Below are 14,588 nucleotides of genomic sequence, written 5' to 3'. Positions count from 1 at the left end.
AAAAGTGAAAGCTTTGTTGCCAGCAGTTTGAGGGATGTGATCCTTTCCCTCTACTCAGCACTGGTGAGGCCACACCTGAAGTGTCCTGGGCTCCTCCCCAGTGCAAGAGACACATGAACATACGAAGACGAAGAAGGGATTGGAGCAGCTCTCCTATGAGGAAAGGCTGGGGGAGCTGGGACTGTTCAGCCTGGAGAAGAGAAGGCTCAGGGGGGAACCCAACAATGTGTATAATACCTGAAGGGGAGGGTGCAAAGAAGACAGAGCCAGGCTCTTTTCGAAGGAGCCCAGTGACAGGACCAGAGGCAACAAGCAACAACACGAGGTTCCCTCTGAATATCAGGAAACACTTTTTCCACTGAGGGTGCCTGAGTGCCAGCACGATTTGTCTAGAGAAGTAGTGGAGTCTTCCTCCTTGAAGATATTCAGCAACCATCTCCAGGTGGCCCTGCTTAAGCATTGGGGTTGGACCAGATGACCTCCGGAGGAACCTTCCAACCTCAACCATTTTGTGATTCTGTGAAAGCTAACTAATTGTTAATCACAGTTTTCCCATTCTGATCCATCTCGAATTTTGTCCGTGGAAGTAAAGGTGATAATCTGACCTTACGCTGTTTGTGAAGGGGTAACTATTTTATTCCTGTACCAACTTAAAGCAAGAAAGCTTGTATCAGACTTAATGGCCTTTAAGTACTATTTGTATTGACATGTGGTCTGTTGATATATAGCAGGACCACTTAATTTCTTTTGTTACAGTACTGACTGTGAATTAACTATTTTTTGTACATTTCTCAATGTAGAATTTGATCGTCATGAAATCCAGATCTATGAGGAAGTAGCCAAAATGCCTCCCTTTCAGAGGAAAACACTGGTCTTAATTGGGGCCCAAGGAGTAGGGCGAAGAAGTTTGAAGAACAGGTTTATAGTACTGAATCCGACTAGGTTTGGAACTACAGTGCCATGTAAGTTGTCAGCATTCCTATTGTAATCTCATGCTTTGAGTATCTGATTATCTGGAAAATACCTGATGTTTATCCCAGTGATTCAGGGTAGGAGTAATTTTGTCAGAGTACAAAAATTGTATAGAGTAGAAAAACAAAAGGTTCTTCATCTTCTCAGACAGCTGAACTAACATATGATGACAGTGAAAATATTTGTAATTAGCAGTTAAATGTTACTGATGCTGCAGAAAAACATTTTTGTATGTGCAGTGTTTCCCTCTGCTAGGTTTCTTCAGTGTCCATCACCATCAGTTAGTGAGGGGTTTTTAGACGTTCCTGGTAGTCTTCTGTAATGAACAGCCAGTGGAGTTTCTCAAGTCTGCCATTTAGTATTTCACTGGCAGAAGCATCCTAGGCACTATAAATTGATACTTTAGCATTAGAAATGTAGGGAAAAGCAACACACTTCCCATAAAACTTAAGTGTTTGTGATCTCAAATATTTTTATGATCATCTGATGTTTTAATACATCTAGCCTCAAGCCCATGATCTTTCTTTTTTCTTCCTATGAACTTCAGAAAACACCTCCTCCCTTACTGAAGTATTGTTTTCTTGCCTTCCTTCCAGATAGTTACTTTGTCCATTCACAAGGTCTTTATTTTTTTAACTGCCCCTTCCTGTTTGACTGCTGGCCAGAGAAGCGCACCCTAGCTACATTATTATTCTCCTCCTGCCACCTGCTTTTCAGAACTTAAAAACTAGTCTGTTCCCTTCTGTTTTCAGTGGGCAAGAAGTAGATCTGATAACAGGGGAGGAGGAACAGGTCTGAAAGATAAATTGTGCAATGTGAGAGAACCAGTCTCTGTCATTTACAGAATCTCTAACACCAAAACTGGCCAGGGCACTAAGAATTGGTATGTGAGACAGATAACAAAGTTGACTTCTCAGTGTTACTTTTTAAGATGAATCTTCCCCTAGGAATCTCATTATTTTATATTGGCAAAATAGTAAGAAACTTTTTATCATTTCTATCTTTTTATCATTCTTTATTCCCTTTTAAAAAAGCCCTAAATATTACTGGTTTCTCTAAAATACCATATAGATGCTTAAATATAGATAAGTAATGCAACACAGTGTTAAAATGCTTTTACATGGAGCTTTTGAATACCCTTCAAAGGCATAAAAATTAACTTTTCCAACCTAGCAGTCTGACAATCTAATCATGCACGTGTAATACATAGTTTATTGTATATGGAATCTCCTCTCTACTTTCTGCTTAGATTTTATGTAGGATGATCAGTAATCTTAGTTGACCTCAGTTTCTTTGATTAGAAGAAAATTCTTCTCGTTATTCACAAATGAATATGTGTGGGTGGTTTGTTGTTGTTGTTTTGGTGGGTTTTGTTTGGATTTTTTTTTTTTTTTTTTTTTTGAAAATGGCTGAAATGAATCCCTTTTGCTATGGATAGTTCTAATCCAGCAAATGGTGCTGTGTTTTTTTCTTCTGTGTGGATAGCTAAACTGTTAAGTCATCTTCTGGCTGTAAACTGTTAAAGCTCATTCTCCAAAATTCGTTTCAAACTGATACGATTTTTTTTTTTTTTATTGTATTAACCATTATAGTTTTAAACTTTCTGTAGAATCTTGGGTAAAACTAGGTGTTCTAGTAATACGTTTATTGCTAACAGCTTCAGAAGATCATTTCACTTGGGGCTTGAGTTTTCTAAAATAACCAAGTTGGTAGGAATTACTGGAAGGGCAAGAATGCTTTCCACTTGTATCACCAAGAGGTGATATGGCACCAAGTGATGATACAAGTATCACCAAAGGGATCCATTCATATATTCTAGAGTTAAAATCTAATTAAATGCAAGTAGTGGGCAGGTAATATGGTGATAGGACAGCAAAGTTAGTAATAATTATTTTATTTTATTTTATTTTATTTTATTTTATTTTATTTTATTTTATTTTATTTTATTTTATTTTATTTTATTTTATTTTATTTTTTCACTTTCTTGCTTAAATAATGTCTGTACTGCACAGTGTAGTCAATACCCAAGACGACTGCTAATGTTTTACTTAAATATTGGCTTTAATCTCTCTGCAGTGAATTTACCTTGCTTTAAGGGTGAGTTGTTTTGAAAAGTAGCACTAGCTGGCCTCCCCTAAGATTCTGCTGTGGTGGCTGGGCTTCTGATATTTAAGCTAACTTTCTTTATAGCTAGTTCAGGTAATTCTACCCCAAGTAACAGCAAATACAGTGAGCAAAGTATGTGCTAAGGTTTGTGGGGCAGGGCGGGGCAGATTTTGATGTGTGCTGTTATTTCCAGAAGTACATTTGGCATTTGAGAGTTAAACTTCCATTTGATTTCCAAGTCACTTAAATAATTATTTTATTGAGGGAATAATTAAAAAGATTACATGAATGAGTATTGTATATGTTGTGAAGGAGTAATACAAAGGAAATAAGCAAATGGGTGGATAAGTAACATATAGGAAATAGAAATAAAGGGAACAGGAGGGGCTATGCTCAGTTTTGAAGTTTACACTAGAATAATTAATCTGTATATGGAACAATTGTAACTGTTCATTAATGTGTATTATATTCTCCCTAATGTAATAGGCAGTCCAGTCTCATATTTGTATTTCAAATATAAAAAGAAAACATTCGATTTAAAATACAAATTTTTTGTTTAGTTACTTCACGAAAGCCAAGGGATGATGAAAAGGATGGGCAAGCCTACAGATTTGTGTCACGAGCTGAAATGGAGACGGATATTAAAGCTGGCAGATATTTAGAGCATGGAGAATATGAAGGAAATCTTTATGGCACCAAAATTGATTCCATCCTTGAAGTTGTTCAGACAGGAAGGACCTGCATCTTGGATGTGAATCCACAGGTATATCATTTATAAAGTTACACTGCAAGTGTGAGAGTATAATGTTGAAGAGTTGTTATGCCTTTAAATTTGAAGGCTTCTTATCTGGTTTAAAGATTACAGTATCAACTGGATTCTTGCATTTGTGGCACTTAGTTGGAATGAGTTAGAAAGATGGAAAAAACCCAGCTTAGATTCTGCATGGAAGAGGAGTCTTGCAGAGCAGTAAATAATCTTTTTAGCCAAGGAAAGAAGGATGTTGAGCATTTCAAAAGGCAGTGTAGGAGTTTCTAAAATAGAAATAAGAATCTTCGCTTATGTGTTTCTGCCCATTGTAACAGACTAGTTTTGCAGTGCTTCTTAAGTAATGGGGACACGTGGTGAGTCATTCTCAAACTTAGGTGGCTGGTGGTTTTTTTCCTTTTTCTTTGCTTCTAGGCCCTGAAAATACTGAGGACTTCAGAATTCATGCCCTATGTAGTGTTTATTGCTGCTCCAGAGTTGGAGACATTGCGTGCTATGCACAAGGCTGTGGTGGATGCCGGAATTACAACCAAACTTCTCACTGTAAGCAGATTTTTTCATACTTAGTTTGATTTGAACAGGATGTTCTTAGTTGTGGGGTTTTTTTTTACCTTTCATTTTAGATGGAATTTGTTCTGAAATTAATGTCTCTAAGAAAACTTAGGCAGGACTTGCTGATTACTCAGTAGAAGTTAATAAAATACTATGTTTAAGGCAGATTGCTTCTTTCTTAAAAATAGATCTCTTACAGAGGAGTGTTGATTACAAAAATTACTTGTGTTCTTTGGGAAGTGTCACCTTTGATTACTTGCAGCAAATGGTAGATCTTTGATGGTGGGAATTGTTCTTTTATGTAAATGACTTTCCTTCACTTTCCCCATCTCTTCCCCCCAGAAAGTTTTGTTCAGGTTTGTCTTACAATACAAGTGTGCTTTAAAAATGGAACCTGTAATCCTAGGAAAGATATTGCAGCCTGTGTTTAAAAAAAACCCCAAAACTGAAAAACCAGCCAACAACAGAATGCAACTAGGCCTTGTTTCCACAGCTGCAGCAGCATGTGCTGCACTGAGGGTGGCTGGGAGCTGCCAGAATAAGAAGTATTGAATAGCTTCTCTTCCCCTTCAGTTCCTTGGAGTTGTCATGTAAAGTGAAGTGACACATTTTATTCATTAAATCTTCTCTCCTTTTCTAAGACACAGTGTGTAGCAGAGGGAAATGAGACATGCTTCCTCCAGCGCAGCAAATTAGAACTATTCTGTATGGGCATGAACTTTCCCAGCTGCAGGACCAAAGCAAAAGAAGCCAGATTGAGCAGTTAACTCTCCTCTATGTTCAGTGGTACAACTTCCCCTCTGAGAAGAGCCATGGTTTGCTGACAACTCACTACAATAGTGCTGCACCTTAGATAGTAGCAATATCTTGGATAATGCTGACAGGGCATTCGAAGCAATAAAATGGGGGGTGGGTTAATTCCTACTAAATTAATATGGGATTTTTAGTCTTCTTTTTTTCTTTTTCTTTTCAAACCTGTGAGATTCCATTCTCTTCACCACATGGGAGACTGTCCAGTCCTAGTCATGGATTCTGTTTATTATAGATTCTGGTATCTCCACGGGTGCTCTGCCTTTCCTCCTCCCTGCCCCAAATGAACCCTGAATTTTGTGATACACATACAAGAAGGCGAGGTTAAAACTGTCTAGACAAGTATAAAAATAATTCCCTTCACTTCCTAATATTTGGTTCCCTTAAGGGCCATCCTTGTCTTTGTTTTACTTGTCCTTATGAATAATAAAGAGAATAGTTATATTTTAAATATACGTTTATGTATCTTTACAGATTCTAAATCATATCTGTACACATGTATATAAAGAGTATGATTTCCTATTTCATATTCTTGTACTTCCTGAACAAATGAAAAACAAATGTCATTTAAAGTATTACGTTCTGCTTGCTAGTGGCTCTGTATACATTATTTCTAGCATCCAAAACCATTCCGTTGCAAAAATTCTGGCTTTTGTGATGCATTTGCTCATTTCCTTCATTTAACGTGAAGGAAAGGCTATTCACAAACTTACTTTTTCATTTCAGCTTTTGTATTTACAACTGTGTGAGGACTTGAAAATATTAAAATAAATATTGTCAAGGGGACAAATCTCATAACTGCTTAGAAAAAAAATTGCTTTTGTGCAAAAGTGGAGAGGAATTTTCTAAGAATGTAGGACTAATGAAACATAAAAAAACGCTCAGTGGCAGCACTTAATGAAAGCTTCATAATGTAGGAATATACATTTCCTGGATATTTTGCAGCTCATACCAGAACCTAAAATATTACAGCAGTAGTTTACAAATGAGGAACTGATGTCAGGTGAGCAAGGCTTAAATAAATGTAGCCTCTAAAAGCAGTGAGGTATTCTAGACCTTTATTCTACTAGAAATGTATCTTTCACTGTCTTTCATTTCATACTGATTTAAATTCTTGGATTTTTGCTGCTTTCTGTGGAAATAAAAAAGGGCATAAATATATTTATTCTGATTGGATCGTCAGTTGCACATACAAAACGATGAACCTGCCCCTTGTGCATACCAGCCCAAGTTTATGTGCTTCCGTTGACTTAAAAATTGCGAGATTTGCAAACATTTGGTTGCCATCTTTAACATTATTGGCCAGCTCGTAACTTTTTCAGCCCTTCCAGTGCATTTTAGCATAAGTTCTGTGTGGATTTGCTATAAATGAAGACCTTCATTATTTCTTAAATATATTCAGGATTAATAGCTTTAAATAGTCAGTTGCAGTATGTAACGAAGGGATACTTCTGTATTTATAAGGATTTGCCAAGTCTTATGTTCTTAGTAATCTTTAAAACCTCTTCAACAGGACACCGATTTGAAAAAAACAGTGGATGAAAGTGCACGGATCCAGAGAGCGTACAACCACTACTTTGATCTGACCATTGTAAATGACAACCTGGACAAAGCCTTTGAGAAGCTGCAGACAGCTATCGAGAGACTGAGGCTGGAACCACAGTGGGTCCCGATTAGCTGGGTATATTGAGATTTCTCAAGAGGAGCTTAAGTAACAAATAAAATCAACTGAAGCAAATACGCTAATGTGACGTTGTGTAGATACCGACGGTAACCTATGGCACCTGTGCATTTTTACTCTGTGTATATTCAAAAGTACGCTATTCTGAATTTTTATAAAAATGTTGAAGGGAAAGTGTACTTAAATATGTAATTTATTTTAATTTTTCTAACTTTTTACAGATAACCTTTCTATTCATATCACATGAAGGAAATGCGTTTAAGCATTTTTATATGTTTTGATTTAGTACCTTTGCCTTTTTCATCTAAGGAACTTTCAGTCATTCACTTCAACATTTGCATCTTGGTCTTACATTTTCACTGTGATTAAAAAAAGGATACTTGAAACAATTTTTGTAAAACTTGTTAACGTCAGTGTTTAACTGGTCAAAAGTCTATAGCTCTTATTAGGAAAGAACACTAATTTCTTTGGGGTTTTTTTCTTCCTTAATAATAATTTCATGGGAGCAGAATTTTAAATATTAAAAGCAGCAACCAACACACAGCTCCATTGCTCCAGCTTCTTTCAGCTTAATGTTGGTGCATTCTTGATGTTTCACAAATTCTTGATGTCTCTTGATTTTAGACAACTGTTGTGTAGGTTCCCTTATATGTGTCTCTTAAAATAATGTAAAGCAATACCTTGCTGGCTGCTTATTAGGCTGTCCTTGGGAGCCAGCCTTACTACGGTTGAAGTACTGACGTTAGAAAGCTTGTACGCAAGGTAATTCAGTGCAGTCTGAATAATGGTGAAGTAGCCCGAGAGAGAACCTAATAGTGTGGAGCCTTGTAGAGTGACGCTTAACGTTTAGGACTATTTATTCACACTTGTGAAAACACACTGCTCTAAAAAAAAAAAAAAAAAGGCATTTTATTTTCTTAGGACACTGTTTAATATTTGTACAGTGATCTGTGGCTTAATTTCCTGTGATATCTAGCTGGGTTCTATATTATCTTTTTGAATATTTGTGCGTGATCAACTGCTGTATTTTTATGAGTGTGATGTAATGGAATTTCTGTGCTTTTTGTTCCATTGTTTTTAATTGCATTTTTCATTAGATAGCGTGTGAATTGGAAGCTTACTGCTAAAAAGCAATGTTGTTTATACCTTTTTGTTTTATAACATTCTTCCTTTTGTTTAGTGACAGCTCTCCCCTTAGTAGGCTCATTGTTACAATTCCTGTTAGGTTCAAGTTCATCGATCAAAATTTATGCTGATGTAAATTTCTGCTTAACAAGAACAAAGTGAAAATACAGCTTGTGGCTAAGACTAACTCTTTTTGTGACCATATATTATAGTGTCAGCTGTTGTATATAGTAACATTCACCATCACTTATCAGGTTAGGTGTCTAAACTGAAGTCATCTGTTTGTTTAATTTCTCTTCTGTCTGGTGACAGGCACCTGGCTTCTGAATTGTTTTTCAACACCAAAGTGTGACACAGAATGCTATCAAAGGCAACTTCCTCAGAACTATTTCTGAAGGAAAAGAGGCTTAGACACTGTAAATCAGTATTGCTTCCTGGGGCTCTTAAAGACTTTTATGTGCGCTAGGAAAGAAAAATGGAGTTGATGCAGTATAGGAAAAGTGTAAGTCTCAAAAAAATCTCAAAACACCCGTATACTACAGTTTTTTACAAAGCCTATAAAGTTGGTTGTCGTGGGGCAAAAGGGGCAGGGGGGGCTTGAGATCCCAGTGTATGTGGAAAATGTTAGTCAAAACTGTGTATAGCACAGGTAACCTTTGTGGCTCTTAATACTGAGATTTCAGACTTGTAGAGGGAATCTCAAATTCTCTACGGAAAATCTGTACCACTACTTTGTTTTATTGTTACACTTCTCAGGATGTGTTTTCTCTGGTTTTGTTTAAGTTTGGCAGAGCTTTTAAATGTGGCACCAGCATGAGACTTTTATTTTCCTTTCCCAGGAGACATGTTCTGTGATCCTATCGCTCAGAGGCTGCTTTGAGAAATGGATCGAGTGTTGTATGTAGCAGCAATGATAGCAGCAGAGCCGTGGCTTGGCTTGACTATTTTAATGATTTGCTGTTGGCACTATATGCTGAACCTGACTAAAATGTGTTTGTATACTGTGTAATAGGAGACCTACGTATGCTGTAAATAAGATGTGCTATCTGGACAGACACGATGCCTTTTCATTATGAGTTAGAAAATCCTCTATTTGTGATGCCAAAAGTGGGCTGAGCTCACTCTTCCCTAATGGATGGAATGAGAAGATTCTTCAGTTTCCACACCATAGTACTTTATATTGTAAATATCACTTTTCATCTTTTTTTTCCATAAATTTACTTAACCAAATGAAACACATGAAACATGGGCACCAAGGTTCAGTCAGGAAAACCTCTCTGCTCCTTCTTTTTCCATCCCAAGGGAGAATACTGTCAAAAGAGCCTCCCTAGTTAGCAATCCCCAAACAGCCATGTACTTGCTAAAGCCTAAAGCTTGCGCTTTTGCTGGAGGCTCACACAGGGGTTTTCCATCAAGCCATGAGCACAGTGGGGCTCGGTGGCTGACCATTTGGTGGTATGAATGTAGATGCTGATGAGAAGTACAATTCTGAAGCAATAAGAGACGATAGCTTCCTTAGGTTGCACGCAAAGATCGTATCAAAGTGTCTGTAGGTTTTAATTGGATGTCTACATGCAGGTTGCAAGGGGAAAAAAAATCCAAACGCCACCCTCCTTGTATCTGTTCATTAAATCTTGAAAATTGAGAGTTCAGATTGGCGGGTCTGTAAATGTTGGGAGGGGAGAGGGGTTGGTTTGGTTTTGTGGTGGTGGGTTTTGTTTTGTTTTTTAGCTAAATCAGGTTTTCATCGGACAATCTGCTTCTGTCACTGCCTGGTAGGATGACTAGAATGACAGTTACTGTTTTTTAAAAAAGAGCATTCTTGGAGGTTCTTAGAGTGATGGTGCCATTGCAGTCATACTCACAGTGGTGATAGTTGCTACCTGTCAGGGTACGCTAGATCAGATGTTAGAGGCCTTGTGCAATTAGGGGAGAAAGACACTATGAAAGGCTAGTTTTGAGCAAGTGAAAGTATTTCATACAACAGCTGTTTGAAATATTTTTGAGGAGTTAGTTACAATAACTAGGATTTCATGCATCTCATTCTGTACTAAACATTCATTTTCCAGATACTAACAGGAAAACTTTTTTCATTGACTGTTAATGATAACAATAGGTGTGTCTGAGCAAGGTGAAGATGCTGCTAAATGTTTAAGATATGTGGTGTATCTATCACAAGATAAATATTTAAGTAGTTTAGAAAAGTAAATTATCAAATAGTTGTCTGTGTATATGTGTGTATGTGGATGGTAAAACAAAAAACGCTCATGTCTGCTATCACATTACTAAGCTACCCTGACTTAATCCAGAAATGTACCTGCATGTGAGACTTTAGAACTGGTACACTTCTCTACCTGGTTTATTGTGTTTACTAATGTATATTTTTCTAAATATACATATATTTCAATCTAAAAATTCTATATTTATCTGTAATTTCTATCTGTTTTGGACAGTGCATGAGGTGCTGTAAAATTCTGTACATATAGAGACTTCTAGAAGAAACAATGTAGTTGCCCTGTGAATGAAAAGCTACACATAAAAGTACAGTCAATACGCCAAGACCTGTAAGTTATTTCCTTAAATGCACCAAAAATTCCCTTAAGTGTGCACCAATCCCAACTTTAATGTAAATACTTTGGTGCACATGTACCCAAGTGATTACTTTCCTGTCTCTGTGTTACACTAGCAGGTCTGCTTTAGGATCTACATCATGTGACAAGATGCAGTCAATTAAAGTTTAGCAGATAATTATAATGGGATATGTCATCTTGCATACATTTATAAGGGTCTTTCAAAATGTTCTGCAAAAATAAAAGCAAGGTAAAATTGGAGCAGAATCACAGACCGACGTAGGCAAGGGAAATCAGATTTCTACCCAGTGCAGTATCCTTAACTTGGGCCGTGTTCCCGGATCGGTGCAGCTCTGCGTGCTCAGTCATACCAAAGCTTTGTGGAGCAGGAGGGCAGATCAGCTCATTGCTTTTGAATTCATGTTTATATAAACTGTCACATCTCGCATAGGCTCAAAATGTGACACACTTTTCCCAGTCCTCTGTACAATTCTAACTCATTGCATCTTCTAAAATCATACCTAAATGACTTGCTGTACAAATTGCCTGCAGCTCAGTGTTCAGGAAGTCATCTGGGTTTTGTTTTGTTTTGTTTTCAAGAAGGGCATTCAGATAACAAGTAGGAAACTTTTCTCTTTGAAACCCAGAGAATTCCTGGCTAGGTACTGTTTGGAGCCAAGCCTGCCTCTCTGCTATGTGTAAGGCCCAGTGCAGAGCCATCAAGTAGAGCAGCACTCCAGAAATCAGATGTGGGTTATTACCTGTCTCTACACATGAGCTATTACTGTGAACATAAACAAATCCAACCTTCCTTTACCCATTCCTTGGTTTCTCTCTGGGCTCCCTCTGTCTTGCAGCTTCATTCAGACTGAACTCAGAGGCAGATGCTGTTTCTCAAGCCATCTCTAGTGCCTACTGCAGTAGCTTCCCGTCACTCTTTGTGCCTGTAGGTACAGCTTTAGGACAAACTACAGGTGGACCTGTGGTGGGTCTGTCATCCAAATGTATACGGACCGTTGGCTTTGCGCGGGGTCTCTGCCTCACCCACATTCTGAAGAGTTAAAGTACCGTATTGTTATTGCCAAACTCCTTTAGCAAAAGTGGTGAGATCAGTGTAGTGATGTCTAGGTAGTGATTACTGGATAATGTAGTAGCCAGCTGGGCCTCTTGCCTTAACTACCCCTCCAGCTGTCAATCCCGACATAAAAAGGATTGTTGTAGTTAAAGCTACTTTCAGTTGCTCTCTCGGGGAGGGGAGGGGCTGTCATTGCTGAAGGTGGTGAAGTCCTGGCCCTTTCTTTTTTTTTTTTTCTGGGTTTCTTTTTTTGGCCTACCCTTCTTGGTTTTCATGTATGTTTAACAGGCTTACTGATGGGAATTGTCTGGAATTCTCAACTTGTCTTGTAGAGGAAATAGTGGTCAATATAATTCATCCATATTTAAGACTGGTATAACTTACTGGTTTTAGTTCCAAGAGAGATACTAAAAAAAAAAATAATAAAAAATAGAGTGAAAATACTTGTAAAATAACCAATTTTCAGAGGCGGCTTTGGCTTCTAAAAGTATTAAAAGTGTGCAAATAAAACTTAAGGCTAAGTACCGCAAGTAATTCAGACAGTATCTGGTAATTATTTACCTGAATCCTCCATGGTGAGATGCTGTTCTACAAACTGTTACATTTTAAACTGCTGAATTCTCAGCTCCTGTGCAGGTACTGCTGCTGGAATTTACCTGTGCAGGCTTAAAAACTCCAGCCTGGTGAAGGCTGTGAAGCAGTTTCACCTCCAAACAGATTTTTTTTTTGTTCAGCAAGGTCTCTGCAGTATTTATATTTTAGAGAATAAATTACACTTGAAGTAAATGAATTTTTTTTTCAGTATTTTTAACCCTTTCTCCTGCTAATTGGTATGGAGTTCCTTTTGCTGCTGAGGCAGGGGCTGGATGTGGAATACTGACTGACCAACCTGCCAGGCTAACATAGTTAAAAGTAGCCCTGGAAACATTTTCTCCCATTTATCCTTTTCTTTTTAATGTCACTGGCTCCACGCTAACGCTGGTCCATGCCTGTTGGGCTGTCCTCACAGCTGATCCAAGGATCACTCCTGAAGTAGCCAACGTTCACCTAGAATACAGTAAAACCTTTTCCAAACACCCAAGTAACTTCTCTGTTACTTATCTCTTACATGACACATCGTGTGGAAGAAAATGAGTGGCACTGCTTTGTACAGATCTGGGGGTGGCAGCAAAACTGATGGCTGCAAAAAAATATTTTTTGACTGATTTTTGTTTGTTTAGGGCTTGTACACAATTCTGTATGAAGATAACTGTTGAAATGTATTTTTCCCCCCTTTGAAAATGCATGTTGAGCATTCCTTCCCCTCCCTCATCATATGTTGCCTGTGTAAGAAGGGGGATCACTTCCTTAGGTTTTAAAATACAAAAAAGTTTGCTGCTCTCCCACCCCAAACTGGGCTAAGAACTGTAAAATCTTGGTTAAGTGTTTGGATTTAAATGTATATTAGAAGTCTGTCACTGTGCATTTCCTTACCTTGCTTCTTCTTACAATTGTTTTTGCCTGTTGGAAGCTCTCGTGATTTTTTGTTGTTTTGTTTGTTGTTTTTTCTTCTACAGCATATTAAATTAAACTGGATTTGACATTTGTAAAACTTTTTAAAACTGCTCTCCTGTAAAAAAATACTTTCTTTAGCTGAAAACATCCTACAAAAAAAAAAAATCTTAACTATTAGCTTAACTTTCTAATGTAAAACCTGAAGATGATTTAGTACCTAATTGTTGTTTGAATACAATACTGTAGAGCAGGCCTAGGAGATGGGACTTGTTAGCATTCTGACTTCATAAAGTCAGCTAATACATAGGACATTTTTAAATTGTGACTTGTTTTCTAACCTCCCCCGTCTTTTTCACAGCTAATATTTTCACAATAATCACAGCCAAACATAAAAATGTTAATGTACAAATTGTGAAATTCTCTTAATTCCCAACAAAATATTTTTGTATATAATAAAGATTTAATATTGAAAAAATGTAATTAAGCTTTTTTCTGGTTTTTTTTGTCATACTTTGAGTTTTAGCCAAATAAGCTCTTGGGAAGCAATCTGCCTTTTACCTCTACCTCATCCTTTACTGCTGAAAGCTGGCTCCACATTTACACACTCTTTCCCACTAGCACACTAACGGGGCTGGTACCAAATCCGACACCAATCAATCCATCTGCACAGACTGAGCTTTGTGCTCTTGCGCTGCTTTGGGTTCTTTTTAGGCATCACAGCGCTCACGTGCTGCTTGTGCAGCGTGTGTGGGTCTCACGTAGTGCTCTATGTTCAGAAAAGCAACTCTGCAGTTGGTCTTGGTGAGCTCGGTGTTCCCGAATGTGCTGAATCTCCCTTCAACATATAGAGCCCTCGGGGCCTCCTCAGCCATCCTCTAAATGTCAGTGTTGCTGCATTTGGGCTCCTTATTTTTGGAGCACTGCAGCATTAGGGCAGTCCTCCTCCCAGGCCCGACTGTAACCAGCCGGTGCACAAAAGCCCCAAGGCCTCGGGATGGCCACTTGTACGAGGCCAGTGTTGGCTACTGGGAGCAAGGCCAAGCCTGCTGGTCCCTGGAGATCCCACATGCATGAGAAGAGGCTGCTGACCTCATCTTCCCCGGTCCTGGCCCCGTGCTGTTGCAAAGGTGTGGTTTCTTCCCTCTTCCTCCTGCAGAAGGCAGCAGCTTAGCAAAGGGAAGCAGCATTTTTGGGAGGGAAATCAGGGTGCAAAATCAAACCTTTTAGGAGACGAGCTCCAACCTTCTCTGAAGGACCCTACAGCCCTTTTACCACCTCTGCTTTCTAGGGAAGGCCCCATCTAACCTTGAAAAAGCATTTTCTGTACGTGGCCAGCCTGTCACAAGAAATCGTGTTTCATCTAAGATGTAGTGGGTGCACATCCAGCTCTTCTAAAGGGGATTCTGAATTAATTTGGATCAGTGCAGCTCAGGCTGG

General features: G+C 38.3%; 1 protein-coding gene across 2 annotated transcripts in view; it reads left to right on the top strand.

The window, feature by feature from the left end:
- Positions 1 to 13,631, top strand: part of PALS2 (protein associated with LIN7 2, MAGUK p55 family member) — a 64,403-nt gene extending 50,772 nt beyond the window's left edge. For both annotated transcript variants that reach the window (XM_074862609.1, XM_074862619.1), the window contains exons 9-12: positions 801 to 962; positions 3,639 to 3,841; positions 4,259 to 4,387; positions 6,720 to 13,631. In XM_074862609.1, the coding sequence (XP_074718710.1) occupies positions 801 to 962; positions 3,639 to 3,841; positions 4,259 to 4,387; positions 6,720 to 6,896 (671 nt within the window). In that variant the 3' untranslated portion in view covers positions 6,897 to 13,631. The remainder of the gene's footprint in view (positions 1 to 800; positions 963 to 3,638; positions 3,842 to 4,258; positions 4,388 to 6,719) is intronic.
- Positions 13,632 to 14,588: the final 957 nt, after the last annotated feature.

The sequence above is a fragment of the Strix uralensis genome, chromosome 1, assembly GCF_047716275.1.
Source record: "Strix uralensis isolate ZFMK-TIS-50842 chromosome 1, bStrUra1, whole genome shotgun sequence".
Taxonomy (NCBI): domain Eukaryota; kingdom Metazoa; phylum Chordata; class Aves; order Strigiformes; family Strigidae; genus Strix; species Strix uralensis.
This window is presented reverse-complemented; position numbering and strand designations above follow the sequence as displayed.